Source organism: Microplitis mediator, chromosome 6 (assembly GCF_029852145.1).
Source record: "Microplitis mediator isolate UGA2020A chromosome 6, iyMicMedi2.1, whole genome shotgun sequence".
NCBI classification, from domain to species: Eukaryota; Metazoa; Arthropoda; class Insecta; order Hymenoptera; family Braconidae; genus Microplitis; species Microplitis mediator.
The window spans coordinates 11,512,096-11,532,323 of NC_079974.1; the positions used below are offsets into that span (position 1 = coordinate 11,512,096).

A 20,228-nucleotide genomic window follows, 5' to 3' on the forward strand; every position below is an offset into this window, starting at 1 on the left:
TTAGGCGGCAATCGCAAGAGCTTGTTGGCCTTCAACTTTTCTGAAAATTTCAGATCATTTGATCAAGTACACTCGAAAATATTTGTGAATTATGAAAAAAAAAATTTTTTTTTTTTAGTTTTTTATTGATTTCTCAGAAACGAGTTGAATGATCGACTCCAAAATCTAATCAGCTCTAGAACTTTATAAACCGCGTTGAATGCGACCTCAACGATCTCAATAGGTTAATTCATTCGAGAGATATTGTTAAAGAAATAAATAGTAAAAAACGTTTTTTTTCGAAAACAATGGCACACAAAAGTATTTTCGAGCTCGAAAGTGTATTCGCGACAATGTTTTCGAGCTTCTTGAGCTCAAGGAGCTCGAAAACAGCGGGAAGTTTTGGGGCTGGCCCGCAGGGTCAACCGATAGACAGATTTTTTACTCAATTTGTTGATTTATTGTAGAGTATTAATGAGTGAACTTAAATGGTTTATTTTTTTTCTAGGTAGCAAATATTTGCTGGATTACAAACTGCATACGTTTGGGGAAAATGAAGAAGACTTTGACACATGGTCCATCACAGATTTATCGAATCTTCAACTGACAATTTTGTATAATGAACATGGTTTGAGTTTCGTTGAACAATTAAACATATCTGGAAATCAATTGAATCATTCATTGCACCGATTGGCTGTTTTACAAAATTGCAGAAAATTAGCTTTATGTAACAATAATCTAGCTAATCTGAAGAATTTTCCATATTTATCGAGTCTCAAATATCTTTCTTTACGAAAAAACAAATTGACAAATATCGAAGACATTTTGAACCTACTTAAACAACACAAACTCACTGAATTAGATATTCGTGATAATTTATTAGGTGGAAATATTAATGAAATTACTTCAAAAATTCTGACTATCTCACCAAATTTGACATTGAAAGTTAACGAATGATTCTTTAATAAACTTTATAAATCAAAATTTACAACCGATTTGTTCATATTTCATCACAGGAAAAACAAAAGATTTGATGATGCTCAATTATATTGAATCCTATAGTAAAAATAACTATACAATTACGTAAAGTTAGTCTTGTCAATTCTTAAATCGAAGAACGTTTAAATTTAATGTTACATGATTCTAAGAAAAGACAATTTAAATCTCAACTGGTTGAATTAGATCTAATTACAGTTAATCTATGTAAATATACCCAAATAGATAGACTTTCTTAGAGCTGAAGGAAAAAACACATATATTTTGATTCATAAGTTAAAAGCGAACATTCGTTGTGGGCTAGAATTGACAAAATAAGTCTAAAGTCATGACGCGTTCAACCTGTTTTAAAAAACATGCATTGAACAATATTTTTTTTAACAACAGCGTCTGATGTCCAATGTGAGAGAAATTTAATTTCTTAAAGAAAAAAAAATGCAGTATACGCTCGTTATAAGCCATTCCTTTATAAGTAAATTTTCATTATCGTTCTATTGACAACGACTTTGAACTTTCCCCACTCTTTCGGACACTCAAATCTTATATCTTGATTCTTATTATAAGCATCACTTACTTTTTTGCTGAACAGATTTTTTCGAATAATATATTCTTGCAAATGTATGGTACTTTAATTGAAAAAAATTTTTACGTTATTAATTTTGATATGTACAGAAATATCATTGACAATTTGTCTTTCTAATACAATATCAATCGTTGCTTCTAGTGAGTGTTTAGTAACAATTGATGCGTAACGCACATATGTAAAATGAGCTTTGCCCAAGTAACACATGGGTGAGCAAGATTCTGGTGTCAGTACCTTGAGCAAAACCCCTAGTCACTAGTGTCTTTTTCTACGTATGGGTCTTGTGCTAGATCATGTAGCAAGAAATCGTCATCAAGACTTGTGCATGACTTGCTCAAGGCATTGTACACAAGAATATTAAGTACCTTAGATACGGTGCAGTTGGAAAGTTTCTGGCGCATTTTTTGCACCATTAACTTACGGCAGATATTGACGCATAGCTTACTCAAGATCTGCTCAAGGCTCAAGGTCAATTTTGAGTCTTGAGCGAATTTTGAGCAAGCCAAGCGCAATCATTTTTAACTTTAGTCTTCCTTCAGAATTGAGTTATGATCTGGCACGAATTTCTTGTGTAAGGCTTGTACTAGACTTGCATTATTTAGCCACAAATATCTGCAGCAAAACACACAGGTAGGACAAGAAACTAATGTCTATCGAACATGAGACCAGGCTTGCTCAAGCCTTGAACAAAATTGTTTTTTTTAACTTCCCGCTAAGAAAATTAAAATTTTTTTTTTATCCTTATTGGCTATCGTCCCTATTTGGCTACGTGCCACTTACTACTGTGAACAAGATTGTTATATGGATGAGATTTAAAATGGATAAGGAGTCTCAATTTCGAATTTTTCCAGGAACTTATCCCCTACCACGCTTAATGGTTGCTTTTAACGGATTTGGATTCGTACATAGATCATTTCCATTTGATATGTTTGACTAATAAGATTGGAATTTATTAGTATTTAATCTAATTCCCTGTTGTAGTTTGTTGACATAGTTTTAAATTACATGCGATTGAAATTTATCAAATTTACCATTAAGTCATGTGCTAAAGTGATTTAACACTGTAAAAATGTATGCAATAGTAAATTATACAGTTCAGACGACTTTGTATTAACGATATACAATACTCTATTCAATCTCATAAATTGGTTGTTTAACAGTGAATTAGTGTGCTCCTTTGTAAAAAATATCGAAAACAATTAATAAAAACTCATTGGTTCAATTATAGCTTTACCATAAGAATGAAGCATTGTCATACGCTGGTTGATGATTTTCTCGCTGTCGGTATACCGCGTTTCTTCAGTAGAAAAGCTGAAGTTCCAGCTGTCATTTGCTTAAATTTCCTGTATCGTACGACTTAATTTTTCTCGACGTCAGAGGGTTTTTGGAACGTGACTTTGCTGTCGACTTAATTTATTTTGTTTTATAATTCAATTTCTTTTTGCTGAAATACAGGTTTCTAAGCATTACAAAAAAAAGTCGTTGTCTTTTTATTGACTTGTAGTTAACAAACGTTATATGATACCTAATTGTTCACTTATAATTAACAAAAATACTTGATCGAAATATCAATTAAAAATCTAAAAGTTCGGTGAAATTCGATAAAAGTATCTCGAGTCAATCAAGTTCTAAAAATTATTTGAATTTGTTTCGTTCAATTGGTTAGTGGTTCAAATCGTAAAATATCATTTGTAATATAATCACTAGACGATTCAGTTTTGCACATAAAAGCTTTCCCGCTTTAGGTAGACGCATTATAATAAAACTATATTTTAAAAATTATTCTACAGAGTTCATGAATTGCAAATCGCTCTAGTAGATAACTAAAAGTTCAGTGAAAAATAATGTACTTAAAAAATAAGAAAAACAGACAAAAAAATATGTTCAAAATTCTGCAATTCTCATTCGAAATTAGCTCATTAGATTCTATGATACAATCTCACTCACATCCTTTTCAATAACTCCATGAGAAAATAAGACTAGTGAACTGCTAAGTTCTGAAGGGATAAAACCTTTCGTGCTGGAGTAGAGAGACAAGAAGAGTTCTGGATCTCGTTACTGGTGCAAGGGTAAAATGGACATGTCCTCTTGAACCGACGGACGGTAAGATGCTGGCTGTTGATATGGAGAACATTGGCCGTCTCCAGGGTTATTGGCAGTTGATATGATCCGTTTTATCTACTGAGCTTATTTTTGACGTTTATTGGGGGCACTTTTGAGCTCTCATCCGTCATTTAGAGCTTGTGTCCGACATTTTGTGCTCATTTTAAGCTCATGTCAGCCATTTTGAGCTCATGTTATCAGGAGTTCGAAAACATAAGTGTGAATCCGTTTTCGAGCTCTTTAGGCTAATTTTTATTCATGATTGTGTTCAATAAAATGTATGCATTCAGGCAGAAATCAATGTAGGTGATTGAAAGAAGGATTTAATGAGTTTTGACTTAGATGAGAGCGTTAATATATAAAATATCCGAGTAAATTGTTAGAACCGGTGTTTTTTCAATAATTCGTTCATAATATTATTCAAACTAAAGAACGAGTTGCATTGCGTCATGCGGATAACGAGAGACATTACAAAAACCAAGAGTTGGCATGATTTTGAACACATTTTAGTACGTTACTTTATGATTTATCCGGGAAAAATAATATAAGATGTTATTTTTTAAACTCTTCGACGCATATATATTGACTAGTCAACCGGTTTTGACGTTCAATGTGACAATCGACGCGTTTTATTAAGTTCTAGAGCTGATTAGATTATTAAGTCAATCGATCGAGTCATTTCTGAGAAGTTTCTAAAAAAAACAAAAAAAAAAACAATTTTTTTTGTATTTCTTCTATATCTTAGAGTCTAATTGATCGATCGATCTCAAATTGCTAGGAAAGTTGACAGCCAACAAGCTCTTTCGATTGACGTAAGAACCATTCCGATCAGTCAATTAGTTAACAAGTTATAGCAACCTTAAACACACACACACACACACACACACATGACACTCAGATATCATTCTGAAAATGCTCAGAGTAGTTTCTTAAGACCTAAAAACGTCGACATCTGATAAAAACTCGGTTTTCGAAAATTGGACCCAAACCAATAATTTCCCGAATTTTAGATAATTTTTAATTTTTTTAGCGGGAAGTTAAAAATATGTACGTTTTTATTAATGACTGAATTGGGTTCTCGGCTTGCCTACCAGGTTACAGGTTTTGGCTTTGTGTTTGCGCTTAACCTCTGAGCTGACACTAGCGTAATCTACTCTGTGTAGCTCAATATGTAAATGTCTGAATTGAAGTTTGATATTGAGACCAATCGCTTTTTGTCTTTGCGATTTTAACCAGCAGCCACCGGAATTCGCGGGTTGAACCCTGGCTTAGGCCGGCCTCTTACAAATTTTATTTTACTTGGACAGAGCAGTGGGCTGGGGTTCTTGCAAAGCAAAGACCCGCACTTATTCAAACACGGCAACGTATGTGAAAACTTATCAACTTACCTCACGGCTTATAAAATTATAGATTGTTCTTTTTGATGGTCAAATTAATATTTATAACTTAATTAATAATACTTTTGTAAACTATTCAAGAATCTTACCAGTAAAATAGGATATGGATAAGATGAACAGACAAAAGATAAAGTGAATGATTAACTATTGCAGCGATTGTTTATTGCCAATTATAATAATAAAAATTACTTACAAGACGATGCAAGCGCTGGATATAATGTAGATGGCACAGTATAGTTTTATATTGCGAGTTATTCGCCGGTAACGTACGTAATATTTAATTAGATTAACTTTATTTATAATAATTAATAAAGTAGAACAGTGAAATATGATCGCAAGAGAATTGCTAGTAATACAAACTATAACGCAAGTTAATTTCCCGATTTACAAAGAATGCAAGTAGATTGCCCTTATTAACAGAATCGCAAGTAAATTGCTAGTATATTACATTAGTGAATAAGCTACGCGTCTTATTACTATGTGATCCAGGATCGAAGTGATTGACCGATAGTTCAGGGCGTAGGACTAGCCTCGGGACTGTCCCCACTTCACCCTTACGGACATGCGTCGATATGATAATTAGTCATGTGACCACGGCACTATGACTTGTGTAGTTTCAGACGGCAACGAGACGGGGAAAAATGGAAACCGTAAAGCTGAGGACGAAGATAACAATTCATATTGTCTGTATCCCCCCCCCCCCCACCAAGCCAAGGTTACCCTTTTGACCTCTCGTCTAGGTTGTCCGACTGAGAAGAATGATTTAGTTTATTTACAATATTTACAATGCGAGTAAATCGCTATAAGAATGGCAAGTACATCGCCGTAACTGCTTGGCAAGTAAATCGCCGTACTTGTGGCAAGTAGATTGCCGTAGTATAAAAAAAATTAATTTGACACAAATATTTACAAGTATTGCGAGTAGATCGCCAGATATGCAAGTATATTGCCAGTAAAAAAAATTTTTAATTGCGAGTTGATCGCCAGTTATACAAGTAAACTGTCGTAATTAGAAAAAAATTAATTTGATAAAAATTTTTACAAGTATTGCGAGTAGATCGCCAGATATGCAAGTAGATTGCCAGTAATTAATTTTTCAATTGCGAGTGCATCGCCCGATATTTAATTTTTTCAATTGCGAGTGTATCGCCCGATATACAAGTATATTGCCAGTAATTAATTGCAAGCCGTACGGGATATTGAAAAATATATGGAGTTCAGTCACTCTTTTCAGGTCCACTTCTATCCTGGGACTACGATCTGGATCAGCCTAGAAGTGTATGTTTACAGCTTAGGAACTAATAGTACAAGATACTGTAAAAAGAATTTCGAAATTTTTACAGTTAATAATTAAAAACAAAACCATTTTTTTTTTAAAGTCTATGGATTGTAAAGAAATAACACTATTTAAAGATTTCGATTATTTAGTCTGCCAACTGCCTCAGACTCGACGCTGTAATTATAAATTATTACAATTGGCAATAATAAATGAAATGAAATAATGAGATGAATGTGTGTGAGTAGATTAGTTTATTTTAACTGTAGCTCCGAATCGGTAACGTAAAGATTTTCTTATTAACTATTTAATATATTAGTTTACTTAGGTTATTATATTATAAGTAATATTTTATTATTGTATGAGTAAGAGATTTCGATTATCATTAGCCTCTTCAATTAACGATAGTGATTTTAACGATGCTGAATTAAATTGAAGTGTCCTTGAGGAGAATGTGTGAGTTCTTTCACTTGAATTCATTTTCCAAGTGTTTTCTTTCGAGTTCACCTGAATGTTAGCTAGCTGCCAAAAATCTAATCCAAGGATGACGGGAGTAGACAATCCTGGTACAACGGTCAACCAAGTGATAATATCGTGGCCGTCTAAGTTTATCCAGAAAGGCGCACCACCTCGTGTTTGTGTTGGTTTAGAATTAGCCATAATAACCTCACGAGTATCCATGGGGCCTGATATGAGTTCGTGCAGTTGGTTTTCTTTAATGCGTTCGTATGCGGCTTCAGAGATGTAGCTGCGTCCACTTCCACTGTCCAGTAATGCGTCAATCCTATGTTGACCAATAAATATGTTGGTGACCATCTGACTGACTCTTGACGGAGCTTTAAGATTCGCTGAAGAAGACTTACCACTAGGTTTAACTGTGTCGTCACAAAATTCTGCTGAATGAGTTGGTGACTGACTGTAAAGTTTTGAAGCTACGCTTTGACTAGTTTTGATTTTAACTTTAGTAGAATGCGCTTTTTTATGTTTCGTTTTTACTTTAGGTGTTTTAATATTATTTGATTTGTTTATCTTTGTGACTTGACAAGGATCTAATATTTCTGAATAACTTTGAATTTTATTTATCGGAAACGCAAGTTTAATTAAATCTTCGGTTCGAGTATTTTGAACATCACTGTTGGTATTGTCCATGTATTTTATATTAGCCTGATTGTAAAAATTTTTCGTAGACTTTTGTCGAACTTTTAATCCGGCTTGAATTCGTAATTGGTCAGTTGTAGGTGCGCAGCATAGATCAGAAACGTGGCCACAACGACTGCAAACAGGTGTATTCTTTACAGTGGTTTGTTGCACTGGAACTGATTTTCCCGATTAATTATTTATTAATATTCGTTCTAACTTCACTAGGAACGAATTCATTACTGATTCAAAATTTTGTAGTAAGGCGAAAGACTCTGGACTTGACGCGTTTCTTTGAGTGTCAGACTGATTTTTCTTTGGTGATTGAATGCTATTTTGGCTATGATCAGCAATTATGACGTTGATAGAATCGGGTTCCAGAGATTCTTGCATTAAAGGATTTACGGAACTGTATGTTTGAACTTTAAAGCGTGCTTTTTGTTTATCTGAATTACTATTATAATTAGATTTAAGAGCATCCGCCGTTGACTGCCATGCACTTATGCGAGTAAATAATCCCGAATAAGTTAAAAAAATTTTATCGGAGAATTTTTGTAAAAAATAAGGATTCAATCGAGTAAGTATAATACAAATCTGTTTGGTCTGCGGTAACGGTTCTTCAAGTTGCATAAATGCTCCCTGCATCCGACTGACAAAAAAAACTCCAGTTCCATCATTACCTTGCTTAGCTAACCCTCGCGGTTTTCATGATACGATCTGAACACTGTATTAAAAGAGCATAAACGTAGTCAATAACAAGTAGTTTTACCGTATTTATACGGTATATTTGTGAAATTTAATTACGGTATTCCTACAGAGTTTATACGTTCTTTCTACCGTATTGATACATTCTTTCTACCGTAATAATACGGTACTTCTATACTGTATTAATACGGCATTTCTATAATATTAATACGGAATTTCTACCGCAATAATACGGCATTTGTGCTGTAATTATAGGGAATTTCTACTAAATTTATGCGGCATTTCTACCGAGTTCACATAACAATATTACTGATTCAATAAGGTGTTTATACGGATGTCACGATCGAAGAGAGAAGGTGACAGTTAAAAGAGGTGGTTTGTATATATGTGAGGTCTTATGGCGATAATAGAGGAGGAAACCAAAAGGGTTGTATGCCCACGGGGTATTATATAAGTACCAGAGGGTTGACCTTATTTCGTCCTAGGGATACGCCACAAGGAGGAATTCTCGGTTCAACCTTATGTACTATTTCCATGGGTTTCCAGAGTATCTAGGCTTACGACGATCAAGGAATTCGGATGTTTTGAGATCCCATACACTCACATGATCGAATGCGTTTGTTGCTTTGGAAAACACGCCCAGGTAGTTATTCTTACCTATCGCGTAAGTTTACTATTCTAGTACCGAGCGGTTGTACCTGAGTAGACGATTCCCGATAGGACCGGAGGCGTGGCAAGTTGGTCCGGGATTTAAGAGTTGAAAGAAAACAGTGGGGAGGTGAACGCTTCTCGAAAGAAACGTGTTCTTACGACCTAGGTTAATATTTTCTAAGTTGGTAATGAGGGCTCGAAATAAATAAAAAGGAAGTTACGAAATTATAGATGTATTTGATATAAATAATACAAAGATTCTTACAGGTATTGTTAGAACAATTCTGAATATTTCTTACCCCTAATCTTCGGTAGAAGAGTGTCAGCCGAAGATGCACAACTTTACATAGTCTTTATAACTTAGATATTTAATAATAACCTTACTTTACTTTGCAATTCCTAAAACAAAGCTAATAGAGTCGCCAAGCGGATACGAGCTTCTATCTATTATTTGAGGTATTGCGAATTTTATTTGGGCCTCGATTTCTAAAAACAAAGCTAATAGAGTCGCCAAGCGGATACGAGTTCCTATCGATTGTTTGTAGAGATTCGAGGTTCTGTTTTACGGCTTGAGCCGGAGTAAGCACGCGAGCTTAGACTTTGAACTAGACTGAGGATGATCTGAACCAGAGGGTTTATATATTCAAAATTTGAGCCAGAGGGGGTACTGTGTAAACAAAATAATTAAGAATAGTAGGGTTTGACCAAGCCTTATTTGTTGTAATTCGAGGTCTTTTCCGAATTTGGTCTAGGTAGGGTAATTGTTTAAACAAATAGTGAAGGGAATTATATAATTAGCCCAATTAGAGGGAGTTAATTTACGGGCAATAAATGTCTCTTTCAAGGTTTGTTTACAAGTTCGAGTTTCGGGAAAATTGGATTAAAAGTGAAAGGTGGGTCTCATCAGCCAATGCTACTTGTCTAATGGAAGGCCCTTTCACTTTTCTAGGCGGCACGCGAGCTTAAGCCTTTAATCTTAGAGATGTACCAAGGCTAAAGCAATAAAAAAGCTATAAAATTTTGGGAATAATTAATGAATTAGAAAGTGAAAGGTTGGCCCTGGTTTAGATATATCTGTCTCTCCTGCTCTTCTTTGACTCTTATTTTCTATTTTTATAAACATTATTGAATAATCATGTTACTGGCGCATTGTTTCCGCGTTTCCACATATTCGCATGTGACACCTCCCCATTTAGAGTTGTCATCGTCCTCGATGACTTTGATTTTAGCAGAATTGCGTAAATATGAGGTAGATTTAGAGTCAGTGAAATTGTGAAACAATGCTAAGACTTATTGCTTTGGTTGCGGGAAGTGCAACTTCTGCATTAAGTTTACAATTCTTATGTCGGTATTATGGGTGCGTTTATAATATTTAAAGTGTGATAAGTTGTTACGAAAAGTTATGCTGTCCTTTGAAGCTCTGGTTATATGTTTTCTAAACGGCTCCCGTAAAGTTCGTTTAAGTCAGGCTGGTTTTGGGTCATCTTGATGTATCTTGTATTGAGTTTTATCCAAAGCGGAAGTTGTTGTATAATGTTTTTGTTGGGATAGGCTATGGAAATTTATTTAAAATAAAATATATTTTATAAATCTAATTTTCTTTATTAAAAGTTTGCGTTTCGAGAAGTGTCTTTACTCGAGAGTAATATCTTTTAGACTAACTTATTTTCTAAAACTATTCCACAGTGAGGCCTAACAACCTCTCCTTTTTCTTAAAAGTAAATAAAAAATATATATTATTTCATCTTGAAGAAAAACACATTGCCTTACAATTATACAGCACTTGGGCCTCATGTCGTCAAAGATGTCCTTTGACCGACCCAAGTACCTAAGGTCATAAAAATCCAGTTCAAACTGGTCTACTTCTCCTCCAAGAGAAAATACACATTCCTAACTTACACCCAATATTATTTTAAAAGAGAATAAAACATTTACTAAAATAAGAAGAAAATATTAGATTAATTTTTGTACTCAATTATTCAGGGAAATCAACACGCCCCCTCAAAAATTAATCTCTAACTTAAATTTGAACATAATTAATCTTTAAATATAATAGTAACATTAAACATACAATTTATTTGTAATAAAATAAATTAGTAAAGACACATCTTTCTACGCAGTCTGGGGGTGCGAACAATATGGCCCAACTAATTTGCAAAGGGATTAGGAAAACCCAGAAAAACCTAATCCGACCATTTACCTTAAATATTGATTACAGTTACAATATATTTTCTTAAAATTAATTTAAACCCATTTGTGTTCGGAACTCCACAAATTTTGCTCCAGGTAATGACTTTGTCAGTACATCAGCTATCTGTCGATCTGTTGGCATATAAATTAATTTTATTAAACCTTGTTCAATCTTATCACGTGAGAAATGATATTTTATATCAATATTCCTTGATCTTTTGTGACTTGAAGGATTACTAGCAATACTTATACAACCATTATTGTCTTCGTAAATTATTATTGGACCTGATATAATTAATTTTAAACTATCAGCTAATGAGCGTAGCCATAATGCTTCTCGTGCAGCCTCGTATAGAGCCATATATTCGGCTTCTGATGTCGAACCTGCAACGGATGCTTGCCGTTTTGTTGCCCAGCATATGGTACAGTGATCAAATAATTTGAATAAGTAACCCGTTGTACTTTTCCTATCATTCTTATCATCTGCCCAATCCGAGTCAACATAGCCACTAATTATATTTACATAATCATTACGAATATATGTTAATTTAATATTGCTAGTACCTTTTAAATACCTTAATATTCTTTTAAGATATTGCCACAATGTTTTATTTTTTTTATTCATAAATCTGCTTACTATATTAACAGATATACTTAAGTCTGGTCTTGTACAGACCATCAAATACATTAAACAACCTATGACACTTCTACATGGTACATCGTGACTTTCATCTGAATTTAAAGCTTCGTAATCAATTTTAGTTTCTAGAGGAGTAGTTACAGGTTTGCAATCATACATATTAAATTTATGTAAGACCGAATTAATGTATGAATTTTGATCTAGTGTTATAATATTGTCTTTTCTGATTACTCTGATGCCCAAAAATAATTTTATCTCTTTTAAATCTACCATTTTAAATTTATTCATTAAATATTCTTTAAATCTATTCATGGTATTGACATCTGCAGTCGCAATAACAAGATCATCAACATATAACACTACATAAATGCTCTTGGAAACATCTTCTAAGTCTAAAATATAAATACATCTATCTACTGGAGAATTTTGAAATTTAAGTGCTTTCAGAGTTGATTCAAATTCTTCAAACCAACACCGTGCAGCCTGTTTTAATCCGTACAAAGCTTTATTCAATTTACAAACCTGATTCCTACCGCATTTAATTCCTTCAGGTACTTTCATATATATTTCTTCCTTTAATTTGCCATTCAAAAATGCTGTTTTGACATCCATATGATGGAGTAACAAATTGTTTTGATTAGCAAATGCAATAATAAATCTAAAACTAGAAATCCTAGCTACCGGCGCAAAGGTTTCGTCATAATCTACCATGTATTCCTGGCTGAAACCCCTTGCGACTAAACGAGCTTTATACCTTTGCGGATTTCCAAATTCATCATTTTTAATGGTGAATATCCACTTACAATCTACAATATTCTTATCTTTAGGTTTAGATATTAACGTCCAAGTATTATTAATTAAAAGTGAATCGAGTTCATTTTTAATAGCACGCTCCCACTCGACTCTATCATCCCTATTTTTAATCTCATGATATGAACTAGGTACTTTGCCGGTAATTGTTTGAGCGGCCATTATATAGTCATCAGGTATACTATCCTCATTATACGAAACCTTCGGATGCCCTCTAATCCTATCACTCCTCCTAGGCTCTAACAAAACTTGTTTATCACTACGGTTTTCTTGAGTGAAAGACTCTGAAGAATTTGTGTGACCATCTGTTTCAATTACAGATTTATTAGACTCTCGGTCTACTGCTTCATTTTCTTTTTGACTAGGTTCTAATATATCTGATTTACCATTATCAGATTTATCGTTGTTAGCTACTGGTTTTGACACAGTGTCAGATGCACCAGTTTTAGAGTTTTCATTATTAACTCTTTCAGACCTCATTTCAGGCCTGGACTTTAAGAAATTTACTTCGTCCACAATGACATCTCTAACAACGATGAACCTTTCAGTACTCACGTTCCAAACTTTATACCCATTTGGTGCATAGCCTACTAGTATCCCTTTAAAGGATTTTTCTTCAAATTTTGTTTTAGTAGTTTTATTGTGAATGTATACAGTAGAACCAAATACTTTTAAATACTTTAATTGAGGCTTTTTATTATGCCACATTTCGTATGGTGTTTTGTCTTGGCTAAGAGCTCTTGTCGGAGTTAAATTGATAAGATATGTAGCAGTAAGAACTGCTTCACCCCAAAAGCTCTTTTCCAAACAAGCACCTGATACCATTGCCCTAGCTCGTTCAGTTATTGTTCTAACCATTCGCTCAGCTACACCATTTAATTGTGGGGTATGTGGTACTGTCAAATGATAGCTAATACCTTTTGTCACACAGTAGTCTTTCATCTCATTTGATAGATATTCTCTACCATTATCTATGTATAAATTTGTAACTGATAAATTAAAATGAGCCTCACTTTTAGCTACAAAATCTTGAAATGAAGAAAATACATCTGACTTATAAGTGATTAAGTAAACTGAACAGTAATGAGTAAACTGATCAATGAAAAGTACATAATAATTTTTATTATCTATTGTAGAAGGAGTGATCGGACCACAAACATCCGAATGTATAATAAACAATGGTCTCTTTATATGATTTTTATTTTTAGCTTTAGAAAAAGGTAATCGCGCTTGCTTTCCATTTATACAAGCTTCACACAAATTATCGTTTGGTACAACCTGATCTATTTGTTCTAAATCATTTACCATTTGTTTGTTTTTCAATTCTAAGAATTTAAATTTACCCATATGACCTAACCGTTGATGCCATAATTCATATTTATTTATTACGTTTTCTATCTGTGTAGTAGAGTTTACCATTTTAATATCAACTATAAATTCAATACCAATTAAATTATTTAATGGCTTACCTTTCATAATGGTCTTACCACTTTTGGTTATTACTACACCTTTTTCATCAAATGTAATTTTCATACCAGCTTGCTGCATTCTTTTTACAGAAAGTAAGTTGTACGGCAGTTCAGGAGAATACAATACATCTTCTAATACCCCTTGAATACCCTCATTGCTGGTCACGTTCAATGAACCTTTCTTCGTCGCAGTGATGTAGGCCCCATGCTTGGCAACTGAAATTTTTAATGGTGTTTCTAGATTTCGAAAATGGCTTATAAGATCACTTCTGTTGATAAGGTGATCAGAAGCACCTGAATATAAAATGAAATTAATTTTATTTTTGTCCTTGTTTTCATTTTTAGTATTTCCAGCCATAAAAGCAAAACCAGAATAGTTTTGATTAGACGGTTCAATTGTTTGAACAGTTTGAATCGTTCTATTTCTTTCAGCGCCCTGCTGTTTGAGGCTTTTCTTGAAAAGGAAACAATATTTCTTTAAATGACCCTTTTTTTCACAGTAATTGCATTTTAGGTTAAAAGAGTTTTTATGAAATTTTGAGGAATGTGATTTATTCTTCTGACGATGAAACTTTGATGATTTGAAATCCTCAAAATTATTCCTATTGGAGATCCACTTGTGATTTTCCACATGTAAAACTTTTGAACTTGTATCACCACTTTCACTTCTCAATTTCACCTCATGATCTAGTAGTCTAGTTTTAACAAACGCTACAGTTAAAGTGTCGTCCGTTAAGGTTTCAATTGCTGTTATTACACCATCATAAGAGGGAGGTAAAGTTAGTAATAGATGTGATACTTTATCGGTTTCATTTAGTTCCGCGCCTGCTGCTGATAACTCAGTAATTAGGTCTTCAAAAATTGAAAAATGTTTAACTAAAGGTGTGTCACTACTTAATTTTAAACTTAATAATCTCTTCCGGAGAGCTAATTGTGTTGCTACACTTTTACGTTCATAAATTGAATCTAATTCTTTCAAAATATCTCTTGCACTTTTGTCTGCTTTTGCGAAACCAAGAAACGAGTCAGATAAATATTCAATTATAATGCTCTTCGCATTTCTCTCCGCCTGTTTCCACTTATTATCAGGTTCCTTCGGAACCAGATCATCAATCACATTAATAAGATCAAGTTCACTTAATAAAGCACGCACTCTGAATTTCCACACACTGTATTTTTCACCATCGAAGGCTTTAATGTTTCTTTTATTCTTATAGCTATCCATTGTTTTTATAAATTTAAACTTAAAATATATTTCAAAACTACGTTATTAAAAATACTATTGTATATAAAAATTAATTATTCAATACGCGCAATAGTTTCACGTAACCTGGGCCCATAACCTGTTGGGATAGGCTATGGAAATTTATTTAAAATAAAATATATTTTATAAATCTAATTTTCTTTATTAAAAGTTTGCGTTTCGAGAAGTGTCTTTACTCGAGAGTAATATCTTTTAGACTAACTTATTTTCTAAAACTATTCCACAGTGAGGCCTAACAACCTCTCCTTTTTCTTAAAAGTAAATAAAAAATATATATTATTTCATCTTGAAGAAAAACACATTGCCTTACAATTATACAGCACTTGGGCCTCATGTCGTCAAAGATGTCCTTTGACCGACCCAAGTACCTAAGGTCATAAAAATCCAGTTCAAACTGGTCTACTTCTCCTCCAAGAGAAAATACACATTCCTAACTTACACCCAATATTATTTTAAAAGAGAATAAAACATTTACTAAAATAAGAAGAAAATATTAGATTAATTTTTGTACTCAATTATTCAGGGAAATCAACAGTTTTGATTATAGATGCGTAGGTGAAAGGTTTCTGTTTGTTTCGTTTAATTTTACTCAAATTTTCTAATTGCTTTCTCTTGATGATGAAAATATTTCGATTTTGAATTTTGGTTGGTGTTTTGGCCATAAAATTTTCCCACTTTTAGTTTTTGTTTAATATAAAAATTTGAGTTTTCGAGTGTTGAGCATCAGTTTTTCTTGAACTATCTGTCTCTCAAGAAGTTTCCTTTTATCAAGAAGGTGTCTCACGCCATAAAAGTAGAACCAGTTCCAGTAGAAGAGGTTGACATCCCGGAGGACTATCTTTAGGTTGAGCGTGAAGAAGAAGTTTCAACGTCCTCAGTGTATCTCAAGGTAGAACTGGATCAGGATTGGGAGTACGGCTCGTCATCTAATGAGGATGGCCAGCTCGGGATTTTCGAGGACCTTGCTCCGCTAGAGACCCAAGCGAATTTGGATCCGGTTGTGGGTGAGGAAGGTGGTGATCCGCTTTCCGTCCCATTAGCACCTCAAGTCGTCTGTGATTGCCCGTTGTGTACGGGGAACTGGAGGCCACCCCCAGCTGTAGAAGTACAGACCGCCGTCCAGTTCATTTCATCAGAGGTTGGTGAACAAATTGCAGAAGTTGAGTATACTCAACTACCTTCGTTTGGATCGTCGTTTCTTCTTGGTAATAACCGAGATCTTCCAATGGCTGCTCCTGTTGGGGGTCCGTCTCAACGGTCACCTAAGATATCAATCAGCAGGTCCTGTGGTCGGTTCCTGAGATGGTCGCCAATGTCCAAGTATTTTGTCGGTAAGTGGTTTATTTTAAATTGGCCATCTTTTGTTTATTGTATTAAATAATTATCATCTTTCTTTCCCTTTTTCAGTTCATGCTGGGACTCTGCGAAAAGGATTTTAATATTGTCCTGACCGGTGCCTCGACCAGGGTACAGTCCATACGCTTAGAGCTTCGTGAAGCGGAGTCCTTCGCCAGGTCTGCGAAATGCCCATGCTGTATAAAAAATGAAGCGCCGCTGCCGGGTAATCTGCTCCAGACTCTCACAACAACAAAATATTATCAAATATAATAGTTTAATGTAATGCTTATTGTATAATGTTTAATAAAAGTACATAAATTTGTAGACTCTTTTGTACCTTTTTTTTTACCTATTTATTCTAGAGTTAGTGATTTTATTTTAATTTTTAAGTAATTAATTAATAATTATATAGAAATATTTATAAATTTCTTTAAAATAAATAAAATAGTTTCATAAATTATCTGTCATTTTTTTTTTGCTCATGAGAGCAAAAAAGTTTTCACCTCAGGAGAGTTGGTTTATAAAAGAGGCGGGGCCTAGAGCAAGTATGGTCGTTTATGTGGTCCCATAGATTTATAACGCATGCGTTGTTTTGAAATAAAATAGTTTCATTGCTTTCTTTTAAAAAAAATGATAACACGAGGTAATTAAGAGTATTAAAATTTTATTAAGAACTATCTGCCATTTAACACTAATTGTAAAGATGTAACATTACTGATATTGTTAGTGTGTATTGGTTTTGTTAAAGAAAGGACGTAGAGCAAGCACGCTTGACTCAAGTGGCCCTATCGAATACTTTTGATATTTTTTTACATTATATAGATATATTTTATTATTATTAATATATTTTATTAATATTATTTTTCTCTCTCTTTTTTTTACAGATTTTGTTTTTATAATTCATGTATAATATTATTGGTTGATAAAAATATTTCTCAACCTACCCTCATACCTTGTTAGTAATATTTACTACATTAGTGAGGTTTTCTTTTGTTAGTTAATCTTCTTCTTTTTGAACATCCTCGATGGTGATTTTTGCGTTTTCGTCGATTTTTGTCCTTCTGTCGCTTTTTATGTTTCTTTGCTACTTGGTGATGTCTTGGGAGTTCTTGATCCATGATCGGGATTTCATGAAGAATGATGTCATCTAAGTTGGGTGAAAACTCTACTTCGAATACAGCAAATCTTGGAAGTAAATAAGGTTAATATCGGTTTGCTGATGGAGCGCGTAACCAATTGGATGAAGCAAACGGAAATCGAATTGGTCGAAGAATTTGATTGTAAGGTGTCCAGTCTTCTATATCAAACGGAATAGGATAGTGACCCCATGGAATTTCTTCAAATACTCGTGGTATTAACAGTCGAGGAATGATTCCATTATATTTATGGACCTCGCGTTGTTTACGAAGATGTTGTTTATCTTTCCAGTAATTTTCATCACTTGTTTCCGCAATTTATTGTCTTGAGCGATGATCCTTGGATCATCTTGTACCTGAGAAGTGCAGGTAGCACACGTTGTAAGAGACCAATGAGAAGGCCCTAGTCCTCATTGACGCCGGACATATGTTCTTCGGTTGAATGTTCTTATTCAGCTGAGTCTTCCAATTAACACTCTGATAGACATGATCTTCGTGTCTGATTTCTTGATGATGATGAGTTGATATAGATGCTCAAATGACTTCTTGCTCCAGAACACCCCGTGAAGATAATGTTAGGGCAGTAAAAACCACCTCGTTCACAGAGTTTCTTCTTCTAATTAGGCCAGCAAGGTGTTTATAATAATCGATCTTGTCCTGATACACTTTGTCAAGGTATTGCTGCATTTCCTTTTCAATAGTAGTTCCATCAGGTAGCTGGCGGAGCAGATAGTCTAAGCACGCATTGTGACGTTTAATCCACTCATCTTGTTTTCTATGGCATAATTGTAAAACATGATGCAGAGTCTCTGTATCATTACAACCACCCCTGCAATGACGGTCACGAACCCTGCCCCTAAAAGTTCTCACTCTAAGGGAGATGGCATTAATCTGAAGGTTATTCATATGGATAAAGTCCTTGCCGGAAACCACAAGATTACCATCCGTGATCCAGCGGTGTTGTTGCAGCACCCCGCGCGATTTTGATAGAGGATTCCCATCGTTGGATTCATGCAATAGTCTCGCAAAGCGGGCTTTGCATTCTGCTAAAGTTCTTATATTTAGCCCATGATCGTTCAAGCGCAGTTCAGCACGCCTTCGTTCCTCGCCAAGCTGCATGGAGTTCCAGTGAGGTACCGTTGATTTCTTTTGGCGGTTTAAATGGCATTTCTGGTAGGAAGCAGTGTCGGTCATGTTCGAGTTTGACAGAATTTAAGTGGTCTTTATATTGTTGACTCCTTCTGAACTTTCGCAGTGAACGTTTGGCTTTTGCGATGTTCCAGTAATCGTTAATTATGATGAGTCATACTATGTATGCAAATTTTATATCTAAACCTATTTTCATTTTTATCATAGCGTTTAAAACGGTGTACCTCCTCCTCGAGGTGGAAGATCACGAGAACAGGTACCCGTCTAATTATTACCAATCGCGACACGCGCTATTTTCTACGTAGCGTCTTCTATCGTGTCGGATCGCTGACGCTCTCAATAGTAATTCACTCTGGGCTGACGAATTGGCTTACCCAGGACATAGAGGGTACTATTTATTGAGCAGTAAAATGAAGATTGACTTACTTGGTGTTGAGAACTGGGATGAGTCCGTTCTGCAACTCGTCGGCGTCGTCTTACGGGAACCGCAACGTTGCACTTATAACTAATATGTTATTGCACTAATATAGATAAGTAGGCAATAATTATACAATAAAGAAAAACGCGACTGTACGGCGTGGCGTGTCAACCAAGAGTGACTTCCCTCCAAAAAGGTCCTCTAGTTTTTTTATTTCGTGGTTGACCAACCTCAAGTTGCCTAGGGAATTGCTAGGGCCTATCCGCACTTTAGTGGCTGTAACAGTGGAGCGAAACCACACTCAGTCGCTCGAGTAAAGATAGAATATCAAGTATTAAGTCTTCCCCCTCAGAGATGACGCCACATAAGCTAAACTGGCCTCGTTTGAATAACGAGCCAGCCGCGTATGTCTCTGCAAGGTGGACTGCAGGGCACTGGACCAAAGCCTGTTTCAGTGGGTCGACTTAAGATCTTCTGAGGTGGAGCATTGCGCCTCCAGGGAATTACAGCAGGTTTCGCCCACCACCTGGTGATAGGGAACTGCGCAGAGAGCTCGTACGACCAGGAGTCGTACGCACGTTGATGCCTCTTGGTTGTTGCGACGTCGGTTAGTTAACAACTTTCGTTACCGGATTTCTTAAAAGACCGAGGCTCCGATATCGCCTCGTCACACGTTATTTAAGTTGAGACCTTCTGCCATAGTGTTTCTATCCAGAATGGAAACGGTGTTTGTCGTTGACTGATAATCCAACAACGTAGGAGAATAGCGTTGGTTAGTGAACAGCGGAGCTTGTTATTTAAAAGTCCGTGAGTATGGCACTTTACTAACGGTTTGGAGACGCTAAATTTTGGACACTCTTCTTCTTCCTCTAAATTTATTATTTCTCAATTCAATATTTCTCGTAAGTAGGTAGCTTTGATACTCCCCTTGGTGTAAATTGTACGGGTGGTGGCTGAGTATTTCCTTATTGTTTCTAGTACTTGGTA

The 20,228-nt window shown here is 34.9% G+C and overlaps 1 protein-coding gene across 3 annotated transcripts in view; it reads left to right on the forward strand.

Moving 5' to 3' along the window:
• The window catches only part of LOC130669619 (geranylgeranyl transferase type-2 subunit alpha), an 82,078-nt gene extending 79,111 nt beyond the window's left edge, over nucleotides 1-2,967 (forward strand). For all 3 annotated transcript variants that reach the window (XM_057472606.1, XM_057472605.1, XM_057472607.1), the window contains exon 8: nucleotides 488-2,967. In XM_057472606.1, the coding sequence (XP_057328589.1) occupies nucleotides 488-936 (449 nt within the window). In that variant the 3' untranslated portion in view covers nucleotides 937-2,967. The remainder of the gene's footprint in view (nucleotides 1-487) is intronic.
• Nucleotides 2,968-20,228: the final 17,261 nt, after the last annotated feature.